The sequence below is a fragment of the Ambystoma mexicanum genome, chromosome 12, assembly GCF_040938575.1.
Source record: "Ambystoma mexicanum isolate Mex_15411 chromosome 12, UKY_AmexF1_1, whole genome shotgun sequence".
NCBI lineage: Eukaryota > Metazoa > Chordata > Amphibia > Caudata > Ambystomatidae > Ambystoma > Ambystoma mexicanum.
The window spans coordinates 491502793-491528970 of NC_090936.1; the positions used below are offsets into that span (position 1 = coordinate 491502793).

Sequence of the window (26178 nt, forward strand, 5' to 3'; positions counted from 1 at the left end):
CATTAGTGAGCCCTTTGAGAAACTGTGAAATTAAAGGGATCTTAAAGTAAGAACACTCATCAGACGAGCGCTTAAAGATGGACAGCGCCGCCAGGTAACCTTTAATGGTACCCACTTGCAAGCCCCTGTGGGCCAAAAAAAGCAAAAAGGACAGAACCATGGGGATGTCACATGCAAAAGGATCCACATTCCGAACTCTGCACCAGTCGCAGAACTTACGCCAACGGCAACGGTACAGAGACTTAGTTGCTGGCCTTCGGGCCGAAAGCAACACCTCCAACACGTCTTCAGGGAGGTCCCAATCCCTATACCTCAACCTTTCAGAAGCCAAGCGTGAAGGTTGAGGGATCTGACCTCTGGATGGAGAACCAGACCCCCCTCCCGTGAGAGCAGATCGTCTCGGTAGGGAAGACGACGTGGAGGGCAGATGGACAAGTCGAGAAGGGCCGGGTACCACGTCCTCCGAGCCCACGCCGGAGCAATGAGGATCATCCGGGAACCGAACTTCCGTAACCTCCGCAGCACTTGCGGGATGACGGGGACTGGAGGAAACGCGTACAGCAGCGGGAACGACCACTCCACCACGAACGCGTCTCCTAAGGCTCCTTTTGGAGGAAATTCCCGCGAGCAAAACCTTTCGCACTTCCGGTTGACACTGGAGGCGAAGAGATCCACTTGAGGGGTCCCCCAAAGGGCGGAGATCTCCAGGAGAATCTCCTGAGCCAACTCCCACTCATGAGAGATCGTGCTCTGCCTGCTCAGAGCGTCCGCCGTCACGTTTTCGACTCCGGCCAGATGAACTGCCGAGATCGAAACTTCCTGCTGGATGGCCCAGAACTCGAGCTGCATCGCCTCCCTGCACAGAGGAAGTGACCCTGCCCCCCCCCCTTTTTGTTGAGGTAGTGCATGGCCACTGTGTTGTCCGTCAGGATCAGGACATTCTTTCCTCGCACAGTCGGCAGAAAAGCCTTCAGGGCTAGCCTGACGGCCCTCAGCTCCAACAGATTGATATGGAGTCTGGACTCCGACGGAGACCAACGACCGCTGACTGTCAGCCCGTTGGCATGAGCTCCCCATCCCGTGAGGGATGCATCCGTCACGATCGTCACCTCCGGCCAGGGAAGCCAAAATGGAGCCCCCTTCATCAAGTTGCCTTCGACGGCCCACCACAGAAGGTCCCGGGCGACCGAGGGCGGCACCTGAATCGGGTCCGACATCCTGCCGGAGGACTGTGACCATTGCATCTTGAGTGCCCACTGCAAAGATCTCATTCGCAGGCGAGCCTCTGGCACCAGAAGAATGCAGGATGCCATGAGGCCGAGCAACCTCAAGAACTCGAATGCTGGGAGCGTCTGGGCATGCTGAAACTTGCGCACCATCTGCTGAATGTGAAGAGCCCTCACCTGGGGAGGAAAACACTGCCCCAGGGAAGTGTCGAGCACTGCTCCGATGTACTGGAGCCTCTGCGTTGGCGTCAAATGGGACTTCTTTAAATTGAGGGAGAAGCCCAGCCTGTGAAGGGAGTGGCAGGTGACGGACAGATGATCCAGGACTTGCCCGGGAGAGCTCCCCCTGATCAACCAATCGTCCAGGTAGGGGTAGACGTGAATCCCCCCTTGCCTGAGATGCGCTGCCACCACCACCATGAGCTTGGTGAAAACCCTCGGGGCGGAGGTCAATCCGAACGGCAGGACCCGAAACTGAAAGTGCGAGTCGCCAACCGCGAACCTCAGGTACTTCTTGTGCTTGGGATGGATCGGCACATGGAAGTAAGCATCCTTGAGGTCGAGTGACACCAACCAGTCCTGAAGCTGAAGGGCCTGGAGGACTTGAGAGAGAGTAACCATCTTGAACTTGTCCTTCCTGAGGAGTTTGTTCAAACCGCGCAAGTCCATGATGGGTCTCAATCCCCCGTCTTTCTTGGAAATCAAAAAATAAGGGGAATACCAACCCTTGTTCCTCTCCGCTACAGGCACCAGTTCTATAGCGCCTTTCTCCAGCAGGGCTTGAATTTCCTGCGCAAGGAGCGGATCCGGACACTTCAAAGAGGTTCCCCGATGGATTGTCGCGAGGCCTGTGCCGAAAGGGAAGACAGTAGCCGTGGGCTATGATCTCCAGAACCCACACATCTGAAGTAATGGCTTGCCACTCTACAAGATGCTGCGTCAGCCTTCCCCCAACCGGCGAACCATGGGACATGGCCTCATGACTGAGTAGGAGCGGCTGCGGCGTTACCTGAGGGCAAAGAGGCAACTGCCCGAGCGGCCTTGGCACCACGGGTACCCTGTCGTCCACCTCTGGTACCCCTGCGCTGGCCTCTTTGACTGCCAGCCCCTCTCGCTTTACTGAAGGACGAGTAAAAGCGAAAGGAACCACCCCTCCACTGCTGTCCCCTAGGACGAAAAGGCGGAGGTTGGCGAACTGCAGCGCCCAACGACTTCGCTGCAGCTTTTGAGGTCTGCAACCTCTCAAGGCTCTCGTCAGCCTTGCTGCCAAAAAGGTGTTCACCGTCAAAGGGCATGTTGACGAGCCGGGACTGCACATCAGGAGCAAACCCCGACTTCCGCAACCACGCAAACCTGCGTATCACGGTGCTCGCCGCCATGGACCTACTGACGCATTCAGCCAAGTCCAGACCCGACTGAACGGACTCACACATGGCATCCTTACCATCCTGGACCATAGCAAGGAAACCATCCCGTTCATCCCCTTCGGGAATATGTTCAGCCGCTAACGCAACACAGTTCCACAGAGTGTGCGTGAAACGTGACAAGGCACAAATGGAGTTGGCCGCCTGAAGCGCCATACCACCAGAAGAAAACACTTTCTTCGCCCAGCCATCAAAACGCTCGTCGTCCCTATCAGGAGGGATGGTAGGGTACGACGCCTGCTTTGCCGTGGCCGCCTGCACCACCAAACTTTCTGGAGTGGGGTGCCTGGTCAAGTAGCAGGGGTCGCTACTGGCTGGACGGTATTTACGCGACAAGGACTTGCCCACCGCCGGGAGACTCTCCGGAGCAGTCCAAGCCACCGCCACCCTTCTCTGTAAAGCCATATGGAACGGCAGTACCGGGTCAGTTGGGGGACCAACATCCAGGATGTCCGTCAGGTCATCCTGCACAAACTCCACTGGGGGAGCAGACCATCCCAGATACTCAGAAACCCTAGCCATAAGGCGCCGGTACGAGGAATCGGCATGGGAGCCAGGCTCAGGCCTACAAAATTCCACCTCCGGAGAGGTGTCCAGTCCACTGGCATCATGCAGAGACTGCCTCAAATCGTCAAACTGACTATGGCCCGAGACAATGTCATCTGGCACCTGACGAGGAACCAGGCCATCAGAATCCTCATCCGCCTCTGAAATATATTCCAGGTGGCGAAAAGAAGGCACCCGAGAGTGCCTGCTCTTAGCCAGAGCCTTCCTAGGGGGTACACCCGAGACACGGGGCACCTCCGACACGAAAGGCGTCGATGGCGTCGAGCGAATCGGCGCCGCTGTCGAGAAAACCGGCAACGGCGCCGAGAGGATCGGCGCCGCCGTCGAGAAAACCGGCAACGGCGCCGAGAGGATCGGCGTCGACGAAATCGGCGTCGACGTCAGATGCAGCGCCTCCAGTATCGGCGGCGTCGACACAGCCCTCGAAGCCGGAGCCCCGAGCGTGTCCCTCGACGACCTGACCGTCGACGGCTTCGACGACTTCCTCGGAGCCGGAGCCTCGAGAAAGCCTGTCGACGCCCTCGACGCCTCAGACGTCGATGTCTTCCTCGAAGACATCACAGGTGCACACGGTCTCGATCGCGTCGAGGACCGGGACCTGGAACGGGTACAGCGAAAACGAGCCTCCTTGTCCGAACGGGACCTCTCCCGTGACTCGTGCCGACCACTCTTGCGAGCGGTGGCTCTCGACCTCTCACGGCCGACCCCACTCGGGGGCGCGGACGGTTGCGTACCCTGTGACTCAAGAATCGCCAACATCTTCTTCCCGAAGGAAGCCCATTCCTCCGGCGTCGCACGGCTGGTGGGGTAACCGACATGCCGGGCAGAGTCCTCTGAAGAGGACCTGGAAGGCGACCGGTGTCGGCGCTTCCGAGAATGCCTCGAAGAGGCTGAGGAGTGGCGAGACCAACTCCTAGAAGAAGACCGACGAGACTTCCGACGAAGACGCGGAGAGTCACCCCTCGAATCATCCGTCGAAAGCCCCGCCGACTTCGATTTCCGGGGCTTGGACACCCGACCTACCGACAATTTCTTCTTACGCTCGCGTAAGGCCTTGGACGTGAGCGACTGGCAGTCGATACAGTCATCCGTGTCGTGGGCCTCCCCGAGGCACCAGAGGCAGGCGTCGTGCGAGTCAGTCACCGACATCTTGGACCCACACTCCCCGCACTTCTTAAAGCCCGGACGCGGGGTTGAAGACGAAGTGGAAGACATCGCCGAAGGAAATTCACAAACGAACAGGTTCGAAGAACCAGAAAGAACAGAACTCCAAAGAGTCGAGGCTTAGAACCGAGAAACACGAAGCAACACGTTCGCGGAAAAAACGGAACTGAGGCTACGGGCGTCGTGCGTCCTACTTATCACATCGGATGACGTCGGAGGAGGTCCTAGACGTCGGCGCATCAACGTCATCGACGCAGACGCCGGAAAAGTTTCCGAAGCAGCACAGCTGTGGTGATTACATGTCATAGATATGGAATACGTCGGAGGACCCAATCCCCTCGAAATTGATAATTTTTTCAAGACGATCCATGCACCCTTCAAATTTCTCCCTTGTCCACTTAGAACTAGAAGAGCCTACGGGTGGAAAAATGTCGTCTTCCGCCCCTTGACGCCAAAATGTGTCACTCAGGGTGTTGGAAAGAGGCTCCTGACTGTCCTTGTAGGTCTCGTGAGAATCGGGGCACCATAGCATATCTATAGATTTGTCCGCGGCCAGCCCCACCTTTTTTTGATGGAATAGGCATCAGCCCAACCGCCGAAGTAATTCTTGCGATACTGTGTTCAATCACTGCCGAATTGGCGTGAGTTAGTGGGTCCGAAGGTCTATCGGTAGGATTTACCGCCTAGCGGTAGGTTTTTCGCCTTGAGGCCTAGTCGTAGATTTTGGGCCTACCGGGCCTTTCAGGACCGTCCGAGCATCGAATTTCCACAATTCGACGTGTAAACCTGATTTAGGGGTAGCACCCTTGTTTGTCTTGGAATGCTCAGTCGCAAAATGCTACTGTGGATGAGGGGAAGGCTGTTGATCTAACGATCGGAGGAATCCACCGAAATTTTTGACGCCGCTGCTGGCGCTTTCACCTTTTTTGACATACCCTGCGAAATAGGTGGAGGGGTTGTGTGTTTAGTGTAATGCGTTCTTTGTACGCCCCGGTCGCTGGGTGTTGTCCCTGAAACAAGATTAGTGTCAGGTCTTGAAGGGTCGGGGAGGGGCGTGGCAGACCTAGAAGTGTCCGTCTCGAGGTCTATCACAACCGCAACAGATGTTTGGTCATCGGAGGTGCCCCCTTCACTTTTGGTGTGTGTGGCGGTGGGGGAAGAGGGTTCCGCCCGCGACACACTGTATGTGGCGCTCCTTAATGGTCTTAGGCCGAAGGAGTTTACAAGCCGCACACCGCTTCTAGTCATGATCTAAGGGGAGACAGGAGTTGAACGTCCTGTGCTCGTCCTTCCACGGTTATCTGACCCTACACTTAGGGCAGAACCTAAAAGGAGTCCTTTCCATAGCGAAAGGTGTAAACATAGACGACCAGACCGAGAGGGTAAAGAGGGGGAAAGACATAATGAAGATATGGCCACCCCGACCCCACTCTCCCTGTTAAGGCCGGCCAGAGGGTCCGGCCAGGTGGATGCTTCAGCCGCTGGATCTTAGGTGCCGAAATCCACTGTCGTAGACAAATTCCCCACAGTGTCCGTTGAAGTTGTTCCTGCCGAAGTGACTTAAAGGGGGAATAACTGACAAGTCAGTTTAAGATAAACAATGTCTCTTATGTAAGAGCTCTGCTATAGGGCGACCAGTTCTGTTGGCGGAAAAAAAACAATCTGAGGGACTTCATCGCGTGAGGGATTTTGGGTACACAACACGTCACGATAGGTATAGTTTTACAGACACGCCTATGCCGATGTCCCCTTTCGGTCCCCGAAAGAAAAGATTAAATACTCTGCGGTTACCACTTGATGTCGGACCATATGCACAGCATGTGATTCTAAGCAGATTAACAAGCATCAGACAGATGATTTTCTATTGTAAAAATGTGGGGAGTGTACCTAAAAAGGAAAAACAATGTACAATGAATAGATACACATTTAGATACATTTAGGAACCCCTTAAAAGAACCCCAGAGGGAGGTTGATGTGGCTTTTTGCGTATACACCCTCAACTGTAGCTCGTTATTTAAAAGAAGGGGATAACTATCGCTAGTTGGCAAACATGGGGTTAGGGAAGCCTGGGTAAGTGAAGTGGGAAGTCGAGACAGAGAAGCCTTTCAAGACATTTTTGAAAATAAAAACCCTTGAACAATCTTTCGGAGTCTGGGAATTATTGAAGCCATTCATGACACATGCATACCAGTGAGTGGGCATGGATGTTACAGTTATCAGAAAGGGGAGACTAGGAATGTAGGTGTTCATATCTGGGAGGATGAGAGAATGCAAAACCACCATGAAAGCGAGTGGGTGCTTCTGAAATGCAGCAAGAAAATGCTCATGCAGGAAAATGTCTGGAAGGAGGACTCGGCCAGATTCATGACGGCTCAGAAACTTCTTTCAGGAAAAGATGGGGCCGAATATATACACACACTTGAGATTACTGTGCAAACGCCATGAATCTTCAAGACGTTGAAAACAATCTGAAGGGAACTTTTAGAGCAAATGTTGATCACAAACAGAACCCGTTTGAAGAGCACTACATATGTTAGCAGGAGATTCACAACTATTGTTGGGTATATGAAATAAAAACATATGACAATACCTGCTTCAAGGGTGTCTGGCTCATCAGGTTTTTGAGCAATCTGGAGGTAATAGAGTAGAGCTCCATACAGGTGTGCTCTCACTCGCTGGAAACCACCACCTGAACAGAAAATTTATTTTTTTGGGGTATTATTATTATTGTATTGGTTAATGTACAGCAACATTTACAAAAAGGGAAAAAAACAATATTGATCAATCTTGTTTAAATCACAGGTTGCAAAAGAAAAACAAAACTTGTTTGTCACATGACTTCATAAGACAATTCATACAATGAATAGCAAGACATAATACATCACCCTTTATTTTTTATTTAATATTTATATTGCGCCGGTAGCTCACAAGCCTCGGGGCGCAGAAACAAGAACATGCTACAATGGACAGTGACTATACAGAACAGGACTGACCGAGAATATTCACGCAGGGACTAGGTAGGAGCTTCCAGTGGGGATTTATTTGAAGATAAGGGTTTTCACCTGTTTGCGGAATCGCAAATAGTTGGTTTCCATTCTAATGTGGTTGGGGAGTGTTCCAAAGGGCGGCTGCCATTATTGGGACGGATCTGCCTAGGCCGCATTTGAGTTTGTGTGGTGCTACTACGATTTTGCCAAGGTCGGATGACCTTAATGTTCTGCCGGGTACATATGATTGAACCCTGCATTTTAAGTAGGCCGGGGCTTTTCCATAGATGCATCTATGCACAGTTGTTAAGGCCTTGAAGTGTACCCTGTCCTCGATTTTCAGCCAGTGTAGCTACCTTCTGGAGTCACTGATGTGTTGTGATCTGGTTTAATGCTTAACGATCCTTACCGCATTGTTCTGAACAACTTTGTAACTGTGTACACACATTTTGGAGGCACCCAAGACCAAGGTGTTGCCATAGTGAAGGCGAGACATTATGATGGCTCTAGCAATGGTGGCACTGTTGTCCTCTGATATGTATGACCAGATGGATTTTAGTAATCTGAGGAGGTAGGGACAGGTTTTTTTTTTGTATGTATTGTGCCTGCGCATTGTCCCCCAAGGATGCTTCTAGCATCATGCCCAGGGTTTTGACCTTACTCAGAACCTGTATGTGTGTATCTTTGATTTGGAATGATTTATAAGAGGTGGGTAGGTTAGCTCTGGCAGGAGGAGAGCCAAATATCATGAGCTCTGTTTTTTTTCTCCGTTAAGACACATCCAATTGGAATCCATCCAATGTTACACGTTGTTGTATATCATGGTGAGCTGGTCACTGTCTTTCTGATAATCTCCACTAAGCTCAAACACCAGCTGCGTGTCATCGGCATAGTTGGTAAAAAATGTGTTAATATGATCAAGGACAAGGAATAGGTATCTCAGGTAGAGGTTAAATAGTAATGGTGACATGCTAGCGCCTTGGGGGACTCCACATACTTTCCTTTTCTAGGGAGAACTTGCCACCCCAGTGAACCCTGGATATCCTATTTTTTAAGAATGACATTATCCAGCCGATGGCTTCATCCAAACAGTTGGCTGTTTTCTTCAGAGCAGTCTGGAGTAAATTATGATCCAGCAATTCGAACGCTGCGCTTAGATCAAGAAGGATGAGGAGAGCGGTCTTTCCCTGGTCTACAATGCTGAGCATCTTGGTCTTTACGTCAAGCATGGCCGTCTCCGTGCTATGAGTAGGGCGAAAACCTAATTGTTGAGGGTGGAGGGAGTTTGTTGATTCCACATGCACCTGGAGTTGTCTAGTGGCAATCCTGTCCATGATTTTTAGTATAAAGTTACAGTTAGTAATGGGTCTCAGATTATTGGGATCTCTTTGGTCGAGGTTGGGTTTCTTGACCAACGGTGTCACTGCGACTCTTTCGCTGTCGTTAGGTACTTTCTGGTCTCTAAAGGATGCATTGATGATTTTAGTTAGCATCGGTGCGAAGATGTCGATGTTGTCCGCAATTATTTTAGGTGGGAGAATGTTCTCCGCGCAGGTGGTGGGTTTCATTGAAGCGAGTGCCTTAGTCATGTCACTGACAGTGATTTCTGCAAACATGAAAGTTTTAGTGAATAGGGTTGGTGTCTCCATTGGCATGGTAACTCAAGTCTTTTTATTAATCAGGGAGTTTGAAATAGAATCCCTGGCTTTGGAGATTTTATTAAAGAAGGCAGTCTGAGTTGCATCACATTCTTCTTGTGTGGGTGAGAAAGGTGGGGTAATGGCAATTCAACTTTAAAATTCAACTCTCAATCCAATGCCTCGATTACAGCAACTTTAGTTGTATAAATAAACTAAGGTTATAGACAGCGAAATACAGGAACCATTCAATAGCCAATTCCAAAAGTAATGACCATCAACAGAGTCAATTCTATACAGAAATGTACTGAAATATGCTATGTGAAGATAATTCAACTCTGGGAATTATAGGATTAAGTGTTTGTGTCTCACTTTTGCCCACATCCAGACAATAGTGACAATGTACTGAGTTGCTGGGCAAAGCCTTTCTTATAACTAAAATGTCCCTAGTTAAAATTAATTCAAAACGAAATCTCATTACAGAAGAGGATAAGAATTTAAAAGGTGATTTTTTTAAAATAAGGGGCCAAGAATCTCTGCTTCTCATGTTTATTACTCAATTGTGCAAACAGTGGATATCTATGTATTTTTTCTATCGTATCAATCCAGTTGCTTTCATAGATTACCTATTTAATGAAGCAGGGGGTATCAATAGTTATTTCCTTCGATACATTCAATTAGGCTAAAATTATTTCACATTGATTCACGAGGTTCAGAAGTGCATTTTTGCCTCTCTTCAAAGATAATTCATTTAAATCTACATAAAACAACTGTCCACAGGTACACTAGTATTTTCTGATAAATACCTAGCAATCTCCATTTGGCGACAGTCAACATGGATCTAGTTCCCAAGTCAAAGCGGATGATAACTGCTGGGACACAATTTGGAAGTTTGAAGGCACATCGCCATAACGTGGCTTGAATTTTTTCAACATATTCTAAAACATGATGTTGCAACAACTCCACTATGTAAATCACCCTGGGGATTACCTTTTGCTCAAAATATTTAATGAGGGGCTCCAGCGAAAACTTCCCAAATTTTGTATTTATTTTACACATCTGGCCAGTATACATGTCCATCTTATTTTGGTAAATACTCCTAGACGTGTAATTTATTGGAAATGGTACTAATGGGAAAACCAAAAAAGACCAACAAATCTTTTGCCACCAATTTACAATTATTTAGATAGCATGAGTACGAGTTCTTGGGCAGTTTACCTGAGCATCTAATTACAAAGACTTTTGTCTTTCTTGTATTTGTTTTTAATTGTTTTCCCATCGCATACTTATTGAAAGCATTCAGAAGCCTCTGGTGTCCTATCCATGAGAATAAAATAAATGCGCAAAGGTGAGCCAGGCAATACCAAGGTCTCTCATTTTAGGGGAGATGAAGGCGGCTGCCTCTAAACACTCACCAATGTCTGAGAAATAGAGGTTAAAGAGGCAGGGCGCTAAAATTCAACCCTGCCTTAGGCCACTACCTGTAGATTTTTTTTTTTCGATAAGAAGCCACTATAATCCTGGCATACCGGGATATTCGAACGACAATGTAAAGTGATAATTATATATAACAAACCAGCTGGGATTCCCCAAGTTGCTAATTTAGCCCAAAATAGGTTTTGATCAACCATATCGAATGCAGCAGATAAGTCGATAGAGGCAACATACATTTTTTCTTTTGCCAAACCCCCTCTCCCCAAAACTATTTTCCTATATGTAGTGAATTAAAAATACATTTAAGTTTGCGCCTACAGCAACCCGGAAACCAGTCTGATTTTTGACTAGCCTATTTGCCCAACTCCCCAAGTCCTTTAATACTAGGTGTTAAGATGGATTTCTGAACTCTGCCCTGGTGGGCAGAGGTTCAGAAGGCCAGCCTAGTTTCTTGGAACAGCATAACCTTCTGGACAAGCCAAACCAATCAAGGTAGCATAGGCAGCAGTCAAGACTAGGTCTCAGGAGGGGTGAGGATGATCGAAAGCCCACAATGAGCACACACATTCAAGGATACTACAATTTACTCTCAGTCTGGTGCATATAAAAAATACATATACATTTATTAAAATGCCTTTTAAATCAAACACAAGCAAGGATCAGCAGTAATACTTAAACCAACACAACACTAATAGAACATAGATACAGATACCAATGGCCTAAAGGAATGGCACACAGTAAGGGTCCACAACCTGTAAAGAAAGGGAGCATACAGTGTGAATATACTTTAGGCAGTCCTTCACTTATCAAACCCTAATTATGAGGCAGTCCAATCCCTAAGAAGAGTGGAGCCTTGCGCTCAAAAGTACTTTCAGTGCAGACACATGCAAATAGAACAGCAGCACAGGCTACCTCGATAAAGGTAAGTGGCCCTCAGGGTACACTCGTACGTAATAATTGATGGATGCACCAGGGGCCAAGTACTCACCGACCCAAGGCACACTCCGGACCAAACTAAGGCAGTCGAGTCCACTTCGGTTGCGGCTTCAAATGCTGCAATTGAGCAGCTCTGCGGCTTTCAGCGGCTGAGTTTCAGGGATGATTCTGTGGCGGGACAGTGACGATTTCTCCTGTCGTGGTGAAGGGATCAACTCAATTTCACTGCAGCATGTCTCGAGGCACAGCAGCAGCACACCCTCGAAGTTCGTCCGTCACCACGGCTGGGCAACACCGTGACCGCATGCACTAAGGTTCAGGTGTACTCTCCTAATTCCAGACCTACGGCGTCTCGATGTAGGAAACTCGGCCGGAGATTACCTTATACCCAGCGCTTACAATCATTAAAGTCAAGTGTCAACTCGAGATGGCGGCGGTTCCATGGCAAAGGTCCCATGCAAACTGGTCAGTTCACTGGTTGGCCCAGGAACACTTCCAAGAAGGCTTGCTTTCAGGTTAAGATGGAGTTGCTGTGAATAGTTGGTCCCACTATTCAAATGAGTCGACACGCCTTTGCAGGCCTTCTAAATTGGATCCGAAACACGAGGGTCCAACGGGACAACAGCGGGCTCAGGGTACCAAACCTTCCAGCGGGTCACCAGCGGTTCATTGATTCCGCTTTGTGGTTTCAGGATGCTTGGATCCTTTTCTTAGGTTCGTTTTGAACTCGAGATCGACCTGGTATGGGTGTTTGGAGCCTTCTTGTATCCAGAATCGCCCGAAGAGGACCGAATGTGAGATCGGCTCACATACACAGACGTGAACCAATCGCGCACCACAGTGATCCTAGTCATTCCCAGAACACCAGACTCTCTGGCACCCATGATGAGTGTTGGAACTAGACAGTCCAGCCCACATCCTGGAGGCACACACACAAGGCATTCAGAAGCCAGCGAAAGCTTCAGTTTGTGCAGTGATCTGCAAGACCAAAGAAGGGTTTACCCGGGTCTGCTTGATCTGGGGAAGGCAAAGGGACAAGATGGCCAAAGGACAGACCTCGTGGAATGGCCATTTTGGGGCCAAGCCACTGTCCAGGGCCAAATGCGGTAAACGCGATACAGACCACAAGAAAGGGTTAAAAATATATGAAAAATAACAGCTGCCACCAGCTCTGTCCATGGCAGATTTGTACTTCTACCAAAAAAAATCCTTTTAGGGTGTCTAGGGCCTTAAGAAATGAAAGGAAGACCCCAGAGCACTGTACTGTAAGGTACTTTGTGCACTCTTAACATGTTGCAAAAAACTAGCAACAAAGTGAAAGTCTAAGGGAAACAAAGTCTCCCAGTAATGACAGTCTTTAAGGGAATGTCAGTTTCCCCATAATAAAGTTAGCAAAAACCCAGCGAAGTGCAGCAGAAGGCAGCGCTCTCCACTGGCAAATGTCAGGCTAGGATGGTCAGACAAAAGCTAAAAGTTGGGGGGTTCACAACTGGAGGGAAAAATGACACATACATGGAAATATTTCCTAACACTAGGGCAGCAAAAACTTTCCCATCAACACCTAAGATGCGTATGGGTGTATAGTTTCCGGGTTCTAATCGGCTGCCCATCTTAAATTTAGGAACATGAGCTGTTTTCTAGCACTTATGCAATGCCTGCTGGTCATGTATTTGTTTTAATAAATAATTTAAGCTAGTCGCCCAATAATAGAAATCAAATCGTGATTTGAGAACTGATTCAGGCCGGCTTCTTCAGATGTGCTTGCTTTATTTAGAGCTCATACCATGCCCTCTCTCTCAAAACGTACATGCCCATCTGTCCCCAAGATTTCTTTAGTGACTGTAGAACCACCCCACTCTCCATATAAACCTCACTAAAATGATTTACCCACGTGTCTTCCAATATCAGCTTAATTGTATTCCCTACCTGGCACACTTCCAATCTATATGTATGGGGTCCCAAAAAATAGTGTCCACCTTTTTAGTGAGAACTTTCAAAATGTTTTCTCCATCACACTGATATAAATTATATCTGTAAGACCTAATCCAGTTTATTTAGTACTTCTTTGCCTTTTTCATCTGTGCCAATTTGATGTATAAGTCTATATTCATTTTTTTCATATAAAATGATACAATTATAGAAATTACAAAAACATGTCGACCAAGAGAAATAAGTGTTATATCTGTTGAGATGGATTTCCAAAATCAACCCAGATGGGAAGGATTTGGCCCACTCTACTTATGGAAGACAGGGAAGACAGCGAGGTTAGCCAAAACCCAATCATGTTAAGGTAACTGAGCAGTCAAGGTTTAGTCTTGGGAAAGGTATGAGAGTAGGCTAGGCCTACAATGACTCCACACAGAGCAACACCAATTATTCAAACTTAACAGTAAGCATATACAAATAAAATTATTTATAAGGCCTTCAGTTACACACAAAGCATATAAAAAGCACAAGGGAACATTGTCACACCAAAAAAACACATGTAACATACACACGTTGACCATTAGGAGAATGGAATTACATATGAATTAATTACCAGTGCAATACAGGCGACTAGTCAGATGCAAGGAAAAATAGGCAAGCAAAGCACAAGAACATCTTCCCTCAATCTTAATAGGTCCAACCTTGAGATGGTATGTGGCCTGTGCTCAAAAATCAAAAGTTCCAAAGTACAGCTTCTTCAGGTAAGGTTATTCAGATAAGATGCATTGGGCTGTAGTGGTGCTTTTAGAAAGTTTTGAAAGTTAGAGTATTTATTAAAGTTTAGGAAGGTACACAACTCAATCCTTTGAGTATGCCTAGGAAAGGATCCTTAACGAAGGTTCCACCACCAAAGGTCAAGTCAGAGTGGGCTAGGGTAAGAACTTTACGCCCAAATACCTGATGGGAGACAGGGGGAGAAAGCAACGGGTATGTACACTAACCTCCACCATCCAGCTCGGGATGTACTAGATTCCACTTGTGTAGGTTCCAGACTTCATTTTAGGCTTTAACTTTGGTTCTTGTTAACACCACGAGGGTCGTCTAAACAGCAGAGGTACTTTGTTTCATGGGGTTTTAGTTTCAGTCTGTCACAGTGTACAGGAACATGTTCTGGACAGCTTCCAGGTGATGACGCAAAAGAGGACAAAAGGGAAACCTCTAGTGGAGAGACAGCCTCAGGAAACCAAGGACATGAAGATCACAAGATCCAATGAAGGTTACCATGGTGCAGCAGCGGCAGGAGATCATACAGCTGTGAACACAGAACCAACCCCAGCACAACTTCCCTTGGAGTAAGACGCCTGAAAATGCAGCAGCAGGCGATTTGTGCCACAAAGTGGAGATCTGAAAAGTTCAAAGGCTCTGTTCGGACAGGTGACAGCTGTAGCGGGGTAGTCCAGGAGAGAGCTGGTCAGTCCACCGGTTGGCCCAGGAACACCCCTGAAGGCTCAGCAGGTACGGATCATCGAGCTGGGGTTGAGACTGGTTGTTCCCACCGGTCCTGGGGTTGAAGCACGAACAAGGGTCTTCTTGAGATCAGGCAGAAGAGCAAGGCTTCATTGGGCCAATCACGGTCAACGCTGATCAGCCGGCTGCCCTTCTTCATACAAGTCTTGGTTCCAACGATGAACTAATGAACAGTTGCAAAAGACCTCCTTTTATCCAAGAATCAGGCTGGGAGCAAGCCCACGAGTGGTAAGGACCTGCAACATTCAAACAGCCAGGGGTTTTGTCCAATCCTGGACAACCACTGGTCACCACATATGCCAAGTGACAGACTTTCAGGAGCAAGAATTTGTGGATTGCAACTACACAGTACCAGCCCCCTCTGACTCACACAAAGCCCTTTAGCCTGCGAATGCCACAGCTGTCCCCACAAAAGGGATTTCCATATAAGGTATTTCTTGACCTGAGAAGGCAGGAAGAAGGCCAAAGAACACTATTTCCAAAGAACAAGCGAAAAATCTTATAGCACAGCCATCTGAAGGTGCTATCCACCTTTATTACCCATTTGTGGTAGATGCAAAAATGCATAAGAAAAAATCACATAAAAACTGGAAAAATCACACCTGCCACACACTTATATTGGACACGTTGCCAAAGTAACCAAAAAGCTGCAATATAAAAAGTTATAAGGATAAAAAGTATCCTAACAGCACTGTTAGGTGATGTTAGGAAGAATTCTCTGTAAAGGCTAATTTCCCAAACCAAGTGAGTCCCCCAACAACTTTGATGGATTTTGGGGTTTATTTTTTTTCTCCTGCTAAGAGTGAGGCTCTTTCTCTCCCACTCTTAGGCATGATTTGAGAATGTCCTTTGACTAATGTGTTTTACGGGCTATAGGGTCTTTTACTCCATAGGGCTTTATGTGTTTTTGGTAAGTGTGTTACACAGCACCCTCTGTGCAGTAACACAGGGGTGTCATAGTGACCCCCAAACATAGACTCCATACCATGGGACTGACTACTGTCTCCCAGGTCATGTAAAGTCACCATTGGCTTTACTAGTCTTAAATTGTGAACAGAACCAGTACAAAGCATCATATTGTGGAAGTACTGGTAGGGGTAATTCGATTGCCCCTGGGTCTGTTTTCCAAGAGGGCACTGTCCAGTCCCCCCCTTGTCGAGTTTCTGGCTGGTGGCAGTGGATACCACGCAAAATATTCCCCCGGAATATTTCCTATGGGATTTTCCCATTCATTTTAAACGCACCACTTTTTGGTGCAATGTTAAAGATACCGCAGGGTTATTTATTTAATATTTATTCCCCGGTTGGGTCTTTTTGCCAGGACTCAGTTTCAAAATGGCGTTTGTGTTTGCCTCTGAAACCCTAACCCAAGTTGAGCCCTTTGTTCCACTTTTGTCGGGCTTCTGCACAGAAGCCTCCAAAAGTGGTGCCACTGTCTGGGTCTACAGGATGTGTGGGAGGGGGGGGGGGGATAGGCACCCTGGACTGAGTTGCCTTGGCAACCCAAGTCGCACTCTTGTGTGATTGGCCCAGTGGTGAGCCGCCCAGCTCACCACTTAGCATGTTGATTGACAGCTAGGCTGATGAATGGGGGTTTTTCTGCATAAAAGCAGGGCTTTGGGGACTGGAACTTCAGAAGTCGCCACAGGACCTAAAGAATCCGAAGAGGGGAGAAGCTGAGCCATCTACAACGACGACACCACCGGTGGAGCCCTGCTGCTGAAACCCACCACTTTCCCAACGACAGAGAAGATCTTCTTCCAGGAGAGTCTTCTTCCCTTTGAGCTGGTGGGACCAACCAGTTCGCCTTTTTTCGCCTCCTGGATCGTCTCGTGGTTGAATCGCCCGTGCCAAGCACCCCGGCGGCCGGATAGCCACGCTTCACCACTACCGCAAATAAAAGGGTAGTACCTTTTAACCGGGAAATTCCGCGGCTGGTTTCTTCCCTGGCAGTGCAACGACCTCCAGCTTTCCTCCACGTCGAGATCTTCTCTTCCCCTGGACGAAGCCCCGATTTGACCCGCTGCCAGGAACAACTTCCCCCGCTGGAGCTTTCTCACCATTTCAGGTACTGTGTCCCGTCTGGTCTCCCTTGCAACAGACTGTCCAAGGTGTCCCGTAAATCCTTGACTCTCTATCCTGGGGTGACCTCGGACCTGTTAACATTACCTTTCTAACTTGATCCAACCTCTTTTTGACTTTCCTGCAAAGACTTTTAGTGCATTTCCACTGTGTGATCTTGGGCACATTCCGCCTTGCTCTCTCCAAGAGTGGGCCTGGCCTATGAACTTTTTGCTCTATAGTTGACCCTGTCTTTCTCGACTTGCTGTGGTTTCTTAAAAGTGTTGGTACTGTGTGATTTTCCTATTATGCCTTTTCTCTCCCTTTTTTAACAAATTATTGGAGTGCCATCTATGGTTACACGCTCCCCTGTGTTTTGCTAACTAAGTGGTGTCTTAACCTAGACTTGTCAAATAATTAATTAGGGAGGTGTATATATTTCTAGTGACTGTTTGAACTTGCTTGACATATTAGTGCCTGTGTATTTTTACAAGTGTGTTTTTAAATAAATAATTATATACTTTTATACCAAAGCTCTGGTCAGTGTTTGCTTGTGCTACTGTATTTTAGCCCTATTGTGCATACTCTATATACTGCCTAACTCTTCTTGAGTGAAGTCTGACTGCTCAGCCACAGCTACCAGGTAAATCTGGGTGGTGCAGACTGCTACCAATTGGGTTTACTGCTAACACCTGTAGTCTTAAACTTTTTGCAGTGGTCCCTAAGGGAACTGCACAGGTTTCTGCCTAACAGGTGAAATGTGCAATTGTAAAAATACAAGAATTCATAGAGAGAGTTTCTCAGTAGTGACATTATAAGGGTCTAGTCAGTATCAGGAACTAGTCAGTTTCCTCATAGGAAGGAATAAAACAGGCAACAGAAGTTAAGCAGAAGTCATTACTGACCTCCAGCAAGCGAGGACAGGGTTCAAAACCAGCAAAAACAAATGAGTTGCAAAAGAAATATATGGAGGAAAAGGTGCAACAAGAAAATCTTTCCTAACAGTATCCAGCACTAACAAATTCTATAACGTAATCTACAAGAACTATACAACACAACATCATGCTTTATCCCACACGTTCACGCATTACATCACAAAACCCAAACAGCAGTCTCAAGCTTACTCTTAAAGAGTGACACCATCCAATAAAAACATTTGATTCCATGAAAACTAGGGTCATGGAATAGGCAGTTTTGTAGAGAATCAAATTTAAAAACTAACCTTAAGTTTTTTCTGATGATTCCCTCATTGGAGTGGGCAATAGAAAGACCACAGGGTATGGCTGCTATGGCACGGTACACCCTAACAGACGGGCAAGGCTTACATGACTTTTCTATGCAGTCTCAAAGGCAGTAGTACAGAAGCCAGATAATCAGATTATCCAACGTCATTAATGCATTATCAAAACCAAATCTCTGACGTTTACTAGTATGTCATTTTTCCCACATTCAATTACGACGTAAAATATTCACAGTGACTTGTATAACACTCAAATGAACAGCCGATCAAATCTACAAATCATGTAAACATTTCCAGGGTACAAAAATGGGGGACCCCTCCCTATACCCCCATTATAATTATCCACCCTCTTCATCACTCCCTCCCATTTCTTCAGCACTGTGTAATGACAACGCTGCACGTTCCCTCATTGGGAGCCATCCTATCAAGAGTACTGAAGAGGAGTGTGGATGTGTGTCTCTGACTTTCAGTCCTTTCCCCTCACAGTGCTTGCCTTTCCGTCTGCAGTTCGAAGCTTTGCCCTTGAGTTTGTTACCATCCGCAGTCCGAAAACATCCCTCCCACCAATATAAAGCTGCCTATGAAGTGAAACAAATTTGGCAAAATGATTACACAAACAAAAACACAGCAAAAGGGATCTGTAGCCCACCACTGGGGCATAAAGCAAGGAAATTCGGTGCAGAGGTGCTCAGATGGATTTACAAAAATTGGCCTGGTAGACAGATTTAGGGGGCCACCCTAGTTATAGTGAACATGTTAGCCAAAACCCAAGCATGGAAAACATGGAGAGCAGTGAAGGCTATTCTCAGGAGAGTGAGATCAGGGGTGAGTACGTACAGGCAACACACTTACTTTCCTGGGCAAGGACAGGACCTTCTATGGGATTTCCTGATCTGGCAAGGCAAGACAAAGTCTCAAATGCAATACAGCTAAAGAAAAAGCAAATATCTCGTGCCACAGCTATTTTAGGCCATGAACCACATTTAGTAGCCATATGCGGTAAAAGCGAATGTGCACACCAAAAAACGCAAAATGGTAAAAATATATCTGCTCAAAATGGGGAGAGGGGGTGGGCACCACTCAAGAAAATGTGTATTCCTTATTAAATGTAAGGTACGGAATAAAAAGGGGAAAAAATGCAATATGGAAAGGTATGAAATACTGCAGAGAACACACCCCTGGTCCAAGAACGCCTGACACCAATGCACAAAACCACTGTAGGGACCACCCCAAGTGCTGCAAACTCAACCACTAGGTCTAATCAGACTGTTAAAATATATTCACAAAGACATTATACATCATAAGTCATTTACATATCAATGTATAGAAAGCACACCAAAAAAAGTGTATGACAACCAAACAATTATTTCAAAATGAATGGATTCAATGTGATAGTATAAAGCGAGGCAAACAGATTACAAATGTAGTGCTAATACATTTCGGATACAAGTCTTCAAACAAAGGACCTTTTGCCAAGAATTCCGGTTGGGACTCGGTCCTTTGGCTAGCTGTGCTGTGTCCAGGACTCACATGAAGATATACATTCTGAGGGGTACAGGTACATCTCATCAAGGAAGGTGCTCACCTAATTTTAATTTAAAAGTGTGGTTTACGTTTATTTATGAATGAGAGTGCATACAGATTTGGCCCCGATGACTGACTTATGTCCAGAATGCATTGGCACTACATTGGGAATCTATATGGATTGCTCTCTATCACGTTGAATTAAATAATTTTGAAATAATTCTTTTGTCGTCATTCATGATTTTTTCATGCTTTCTACACATTGATATATAAATAACATATGATATATAATTTATTTGTGAATATATTTGAAAAGCGAAAAGATTGGGGGGGTCCATATAAACCATGGAGGGAAAGTTACCAAAAGAGAAATCGTTCCTAACAAGAGGAAATTTGCCGTAGAAGGAAGCCAGGAGGAGCACCACAGCATGTAGCAGAGAGCCATTGTTTGAAGGAACAGCAGCGCACATCTCTGAAGAACAAGTTACTTTCTGACCTGGTAACTTTCTTTCGATGGGATGTTCCTCCAACGTATTCCACATCTATGACAGTAATCACCACAGCTGTGCTGCATCGGAATTTTTTTTCTGTGTCGATAACGTTGATACGCTGTCCCTCGAGGGCCTCCATCGAGCACAGACATCACCGGATGTTATATGTAGGACGCACGACGCCCGTAGCCTCAGTTGTAGTTTTTTCACAGAACATGTGGCACCAATCTTCTGCCAGTATGACTACAGAAACGTAAGATGCAATCACATAATAAATTCTGTAGAGGGGCAGGCTGGGAGGGTGCGATGTGGAATACGTCGGAGGAACATCCCATCGAAAGAACATTACCAGTAACTTGTTCTTCGAGGGGATAGTGTCATCCGACGTATTCCACATCTATGACAGACTCCCAAAGCAGTACCAATGTATGGAGGTGGGAAAAGAATTTAGAATTTTAGAATGCCCAATCAAATTTCAGAATAGAGGACCGCCTTACCAAAGGCCAAACCTTGCCCATGGATAGAATCCAGGGAGTAGTGTTTTACAAAAGTATGGACAGAGGCCCATGTGGCTGCTTCACTAATATTAAGAATGGGAAAACCCCTCGGCAGAGCAGTGGAGGCAGCCACACCCCTAGTAGAATGAGCCTGTAAGCCCACCAGAGGGTCCTTACCCACCAGACGATAGCATTCAGAGATTGTCAAGATGATCCAACGGGACAAGGTCTGCTTAGAAACAGCTTGACCCAAACACCTTCCAGCGTATCCTACAAATAGCTCATCGTCCACTCTGACCCGGGACATACATGCGATGTAGAAACTTAAAGCTCTCCTCGGATCCAACCTATGAGCCTCTCCTCTTCCTTACCAGGATGCGGAGGAGGCTAGAACGCCGTAAGAACTACCTTCTGGCTCAAATGAAATTCCGACACAACCTTCGGAAGAAAAGAAGGACAAACCCTAAGGACAACCCTGTCCTTATGGAACACCGTGAAAGGTGGCTTGGCGGATAGTGCCTGCAACTCACTCCCTCTGCGAGCGGAAGTAACCACAACTAAACATACAGTCTTAAAGGACAACAGTCTCAATGGACAAGAATGTAAGGGCTCAAACAGAGCTCCCATCAGGAACTTTAGAACTAAGTTCAAATCCCAACCGGGAACCTGGAAAGGTGACAGAGGAAACACATTAGTTAGCCCTTTCAGAAACTGAGAAATCAAAAGGAATCTTAAAATAAGAACACTCCTCAGACGAGCGCTTAAATATGGACAGCGCCGCCAGGTAACCCTTAATGGTACCCACTTGCAGGCCCTTGTGGGCTAAAGAAAGAAAAAAAGACAGAACCACAGGAATTGAACACTGAAAAGGATCCACATTCTGTACCCTGCACCAGTCGCAGAACTTTCTCCAACGGCACAGGGATTTTGTTGCTGGCCATCTGGCCGAGAGCAACACCTCCATCACGTCTTCAGGGAGGTCCCAATCCTTGTACCTTAACCTTTCAAAAACCAAGCATGAAGGTTGAGAGACTTGACCTCTGGATGGAGAACCCGACCTCACTCCTGTGAGAGCAGATCGTCTCAGTAGGGAAGACTGCGTGGAGGGCAGATGGACAAGTCGAGAAGGTCCGGGTACCACGCTCTCCTGCCCATGCCGGAGCAATGAAGATCATTTGGGAACCGAACCTCTGTAACCTACGCAGCACTTGCGTAATGACGGGGACTGGAGGAAATGTGTACAGCAGTGGGAAGGACCACTCCACTACGAACACGTCCCCTAAGGCTCCTCTTGGAGGAAATTACCACAAGCAGAATCTTTCGCACTTCCGGTTGATACTGGTGGCAAAGAGATCCACTTGTGGGGTCCCCCAAAGGGTGAAGAGCTCCAAAAGAACTTCCTGAGACAGCTCCCACTCGTGAGAGACCATGCTCTGCCTGCTCAGAGCGTCCACCGCCTCGTTTTCGTCTCCGGCCAGATGAACTGCTGAGATCGAAATTTCCTGCTGGATGGCCCAGAACCAGAGCTGCATCGCCTCTCTGCCCCCCCACTTTTTGTTGAGGTAGTGCATGGCCACTGTATTGTCCGTCAGAATCAGGACATTCTTCCCCCGCACAGATGGAAGAAAAGCTTTCAGGGCTAGCCTAAAGGCCCTCAGCTCCAACAAATTGATATGGAGTCTGGATTCCGACGGAGACCAACGACCGCTGACTGTCAACTCGTTGGCATGAGCTCCCCATCCTGTGAGGAATGCGTTTGGCAAGTGGGACTTCTTTAAGTTGAGGGAGAAGCCCAGCCTGTGAAGGGAGTGGCAGGTGACTGACAGATGATCCAGGACTTGCTCGGGAGAGCACGCCCTGATCAACCCATCATCCAGGTAGGGGTAAACGTGAATCCCCCCTTTCCTGAGATACGCTGTCACCACCACAATTAGCTTGATGAAGACCCTCGGGCATAGGTCAATCCGAACGGCAGGACCCGAAACTGAAAATGTGAGTCGTCAACCGCGAACCTCAGGTACTTCCTGTGCTTGGGATGAATTGGCACATGAAAGTAAGCATCCTTGAGGTCGAGAGACACCAACCAGTCTGAAGTTGCAGAGCCTGGAGGACTTGAGAGAGTAACCAACTTGAACTTGTCCTTCCTGAGGAGCTTGTTCAAACCATGCAAGGCCATGATGGGTCTCAATCCCCAGTCTTTTTTCGGGATAAAAAAATATGGGGAATACCATCCCTTGTTCCTCTCCGCTACAGGCACCAGTTCAATTGCGCCTTTCTCCAGCAGGGATTTGAATTCCTGCGCAAAGAGCGGATCCGGACTCTTCAAAGAGAGCTTCCCCGGTGGAATGTCGTGAGGCCTCTGCCGGAAAGGAAGACAGTAGCCATGGGCTAGGATCTCCAGAACACACACATCTGAAGTAATGGCACGCCATTCTACAGGATGCTGCGCCAGCCTTCCCCCAACCGGCGAACCATGGGACATGGCATCATGACTGAGCGGAAGCGGCAGTGCCTGAGGGCAAGGAGGCAACTGCTCGCACGGCTTTGGCACCTCGAGTACCTTGGTTTCCACCTCTGGTACCCCTACGTTGGCCCCTTTGACTGGCAGGCCCCCCTCCATCCCCCTCGATCTACAAAAGGAAGAGTGGTACCGAAAGGAACCTCCCCTCCATTGCTGTCCCCTAGGACGAAAAGCTGGAGGTTGATGTACTGCAGCGCTCAACGACTTTGCCGCAGCTTTGGAGGTCTGCAACGTCTCAAGGCTCTCGTCAGCCTTGCTGCCAAAAAGATGGACACCATCAAAGGGCATGATGAGAAGCCAGGACTGTACATCAGGAGCAAATCCCGACTTCCGCAACCACGCAAACCTGCGCAACACGGTGCTCGCCGCCATGGACCGGCTGACACAGTCTGCCACGTCCAGACCCGACTGAACGGATTCACACATGGCATTCTTGCCATCCTGAACGAGTGCAAGAAAACCATCCCATTCCTCCCCTTCGGGAATATGTTCAGCCGCCAAAGATACACAGTTCCACAGAGTGTGAGTGAATCTTGCCAATGCACAAACAGAGTTGGCTGCCTTTAAAGCCATACCCCCAGATGAAAACACTTTCTTCGCCCAACCGTTAAAGCACTTGTCGTCCCTATCCGGAGGGATAGTAGGGAAGGCAGCCTGCTTTGCTGGGGCCGTAGCCGCCTGCACCACCAAACTCTCCGGAGTGGGGTGCGTAGACAAGTAGCACGGGTTACCACTGGCTGGACGGTATTTTTTTGGTAGCGACTTATTCACTGCCGGGAGACTCTTCGGAGCAGTCCAAGCTGTCGCCACCCTTCTTTGTAAGGCCATATGAAATGGCAGCACCGGGTCAGTGGGTGGACCTTGGTCCAAAATATCTGTCAGGTCATCCTGCAGAAAATCCACAGGTGGAGCAGACCACCCCAAGAACTCCGTCACCCTCGTCATGAGAAACCTGTACGACGACTCGGCATGTGTACCAGGCTCAGGCCTGCCAAACTCAACCTCCAGAGCGGTGTCCAGACCACATCATGTAAGTATTGACACAGGTCTTCCATCTGGCTATGACCCGATAACAGGTCATCAGGAACCTCAGCAGGAACAAACCTCTCCACATCTGACCCTTCATCCACCTCCGAGATGTAATCCAAAGGCTGGAATAAATCCCTGGATGAGGGTACAGAAAAAGGCTCAAACACAGGCCTCACTGATTTACTAAGGGCCTTCCTCAGAGTTTCCACCGGCCTCGGGGCACCTCCGGTAAAGCCTCTTCAAAAGGCATTGATGGAATCGGCGTCTACGTCGAGCGAGCCGCAAACAACTTCGACAACGGCTTCGAAACCAGAGTCCCGAGCGTGTCATTCGATGGCCTTGGCGCCGATGCCGTTGACGGCTTCCTCAGAGCCGGAACCTCGAGAGAGTCCCTCGACGGACATGGCGTTGATGCCTTCTTAGAAGGCCTCACAGGCTCCAACAGGCTCAAGGGCGTCGAGGACTGGGACCTGGACCAGGCACGGCTATTGCGATCCGATTGGGACCTCGGTGGCTCCCGATGATCGCGCCGACCGCCTGAGCCCGAAGGCGTGCAAGCGGTGGCTTTAGCGCGTTCCTTGCCTGCTTCTCTCGAAGGAGCAGACAGAACGGTGCCCTGCGATTCAAAAATCGCCATCATCTCCTGGCGAAAAGCATCCCATTCCGCCGGAGATTAATGCTTGTTGGGACAAGCGACCCGCCGTCTGGCGGAGTACTCGGACGAGGAAGGTGACCGGTGACGGCGCTTGCGCGAATGCCTAGAAGAGACAGGAATGGCGGGAACCACTCCGAGACCCCCTGGACTTACGCTGACGTGGAGTCGGTCGAAAGCCCAGCGGATTTCAGCTTATGGGGTTTGGAAACCCTACCTACAGACAACTACTTCTTCCGCTCCCGCAAGGCCTTCGACGTCAAGGACTGCCATTCAACGCAGGCATCGGTTGCGTGGCTCTCGCCGAGGCACCACAAGCAGATGTCGTGCGGGTCCGTAAGCGACATCTTGTAACCGCAGTCCCGGCACTTCTTGAAGCCCGACCTCGGGGTAGAAGAAGACTAAGACCTATTTCACAATTAACAAGGTACGAAGAACCAATTCAACAGGAGAAGAACCGAGGCGCGCCGAGATTCCAAAGCGAACACTTTGGTGGAAAAAACGGAACTGAGGCTACGGGCGTCGTGCATCCTACACAACATCCGGTGATGTCGGCGCTCGACGGAGGCCCTCGATGGACAGCGTATCGACGTCATCGACGCAGAACCTTTTCCGAAAGCAGCACAGCTGTGCTGATTACTGTTGTAGATGTGTAATGCGTCTGAGGACACAATCCCCTCGAAATAAGCACTTTGTAGTATGTATGGATAAAGGGAAGTGGTAGAAGGTACAAGACTATACATTTTAGTGTGGCATAGAATCAGGGAGAGCAGCAGACTGCATCAAGAATACCCTGCTGGAGATCGGAAGGTGGAAGGAACCCTGGTAACAAAACTGCAGCAGATACAAAACCCAGGGTCTCGAAGGCCATTGCTGGGCAACAAGGATGATGATGCAACCCACCAAAGCCTGGAACTTGCGTAGGGTCTGTTGAAGCAGAGGGTTGGGCGGGAACGCATAACAGCTGTGGCCCTGCCAACAGATCGGGAAGGCGTCTCCCAGAGACCCCTGTCCTGTCCATGATGAATCAAACTGGGGGCACTTGGAATTCAGAGGGGATGCAAACAAATCCAGGTCCGCAAATGTCCAACACTGGAACAGGGGCAACAAGGAGTCAGTGTGAAACTCCCACTCTTAGGTGTTGAACCCCAAGCGGCTCAACTGGCCCACTTCAACATTGCTGTCCCCAAGGAGGTGGTCTGCTGAAATCGAAATAAATCCCCCTCCGTCAGAGCCCATTCTACCGCCTCCATGCAAAGGAGGGGGTGGGTGTAGGGGAACAGTTGCCGCCCTGCTTGTACAGGTAAAACATGGTGGTAGAATTGTCCTTCCTGA

At 48.3% G+C, this 26178-nt stretch overlaps 1 protein-coding gene across 1 annotated transcript in view; it reads right to left on the bottom strand.

Moving 5' to 3' along the window:
- The window catches only part of NUP205 (nucleoporin 205), a 1887652-nt gene that overhangs the window by 378983 nt on the left and 1482491 nt on the right, over positions 1-26178 (bottom strand). Inside the window, exon 30 of the mRNA XM_069628771.1 lies at positions 6972-7070. Coding sequence (XP_069484872.1) covers positions 6972-7070 — 99 coding nt within the window. The remainder of the gene's footprint in view (positions 1-6971; positions 7071-26178) is intronic.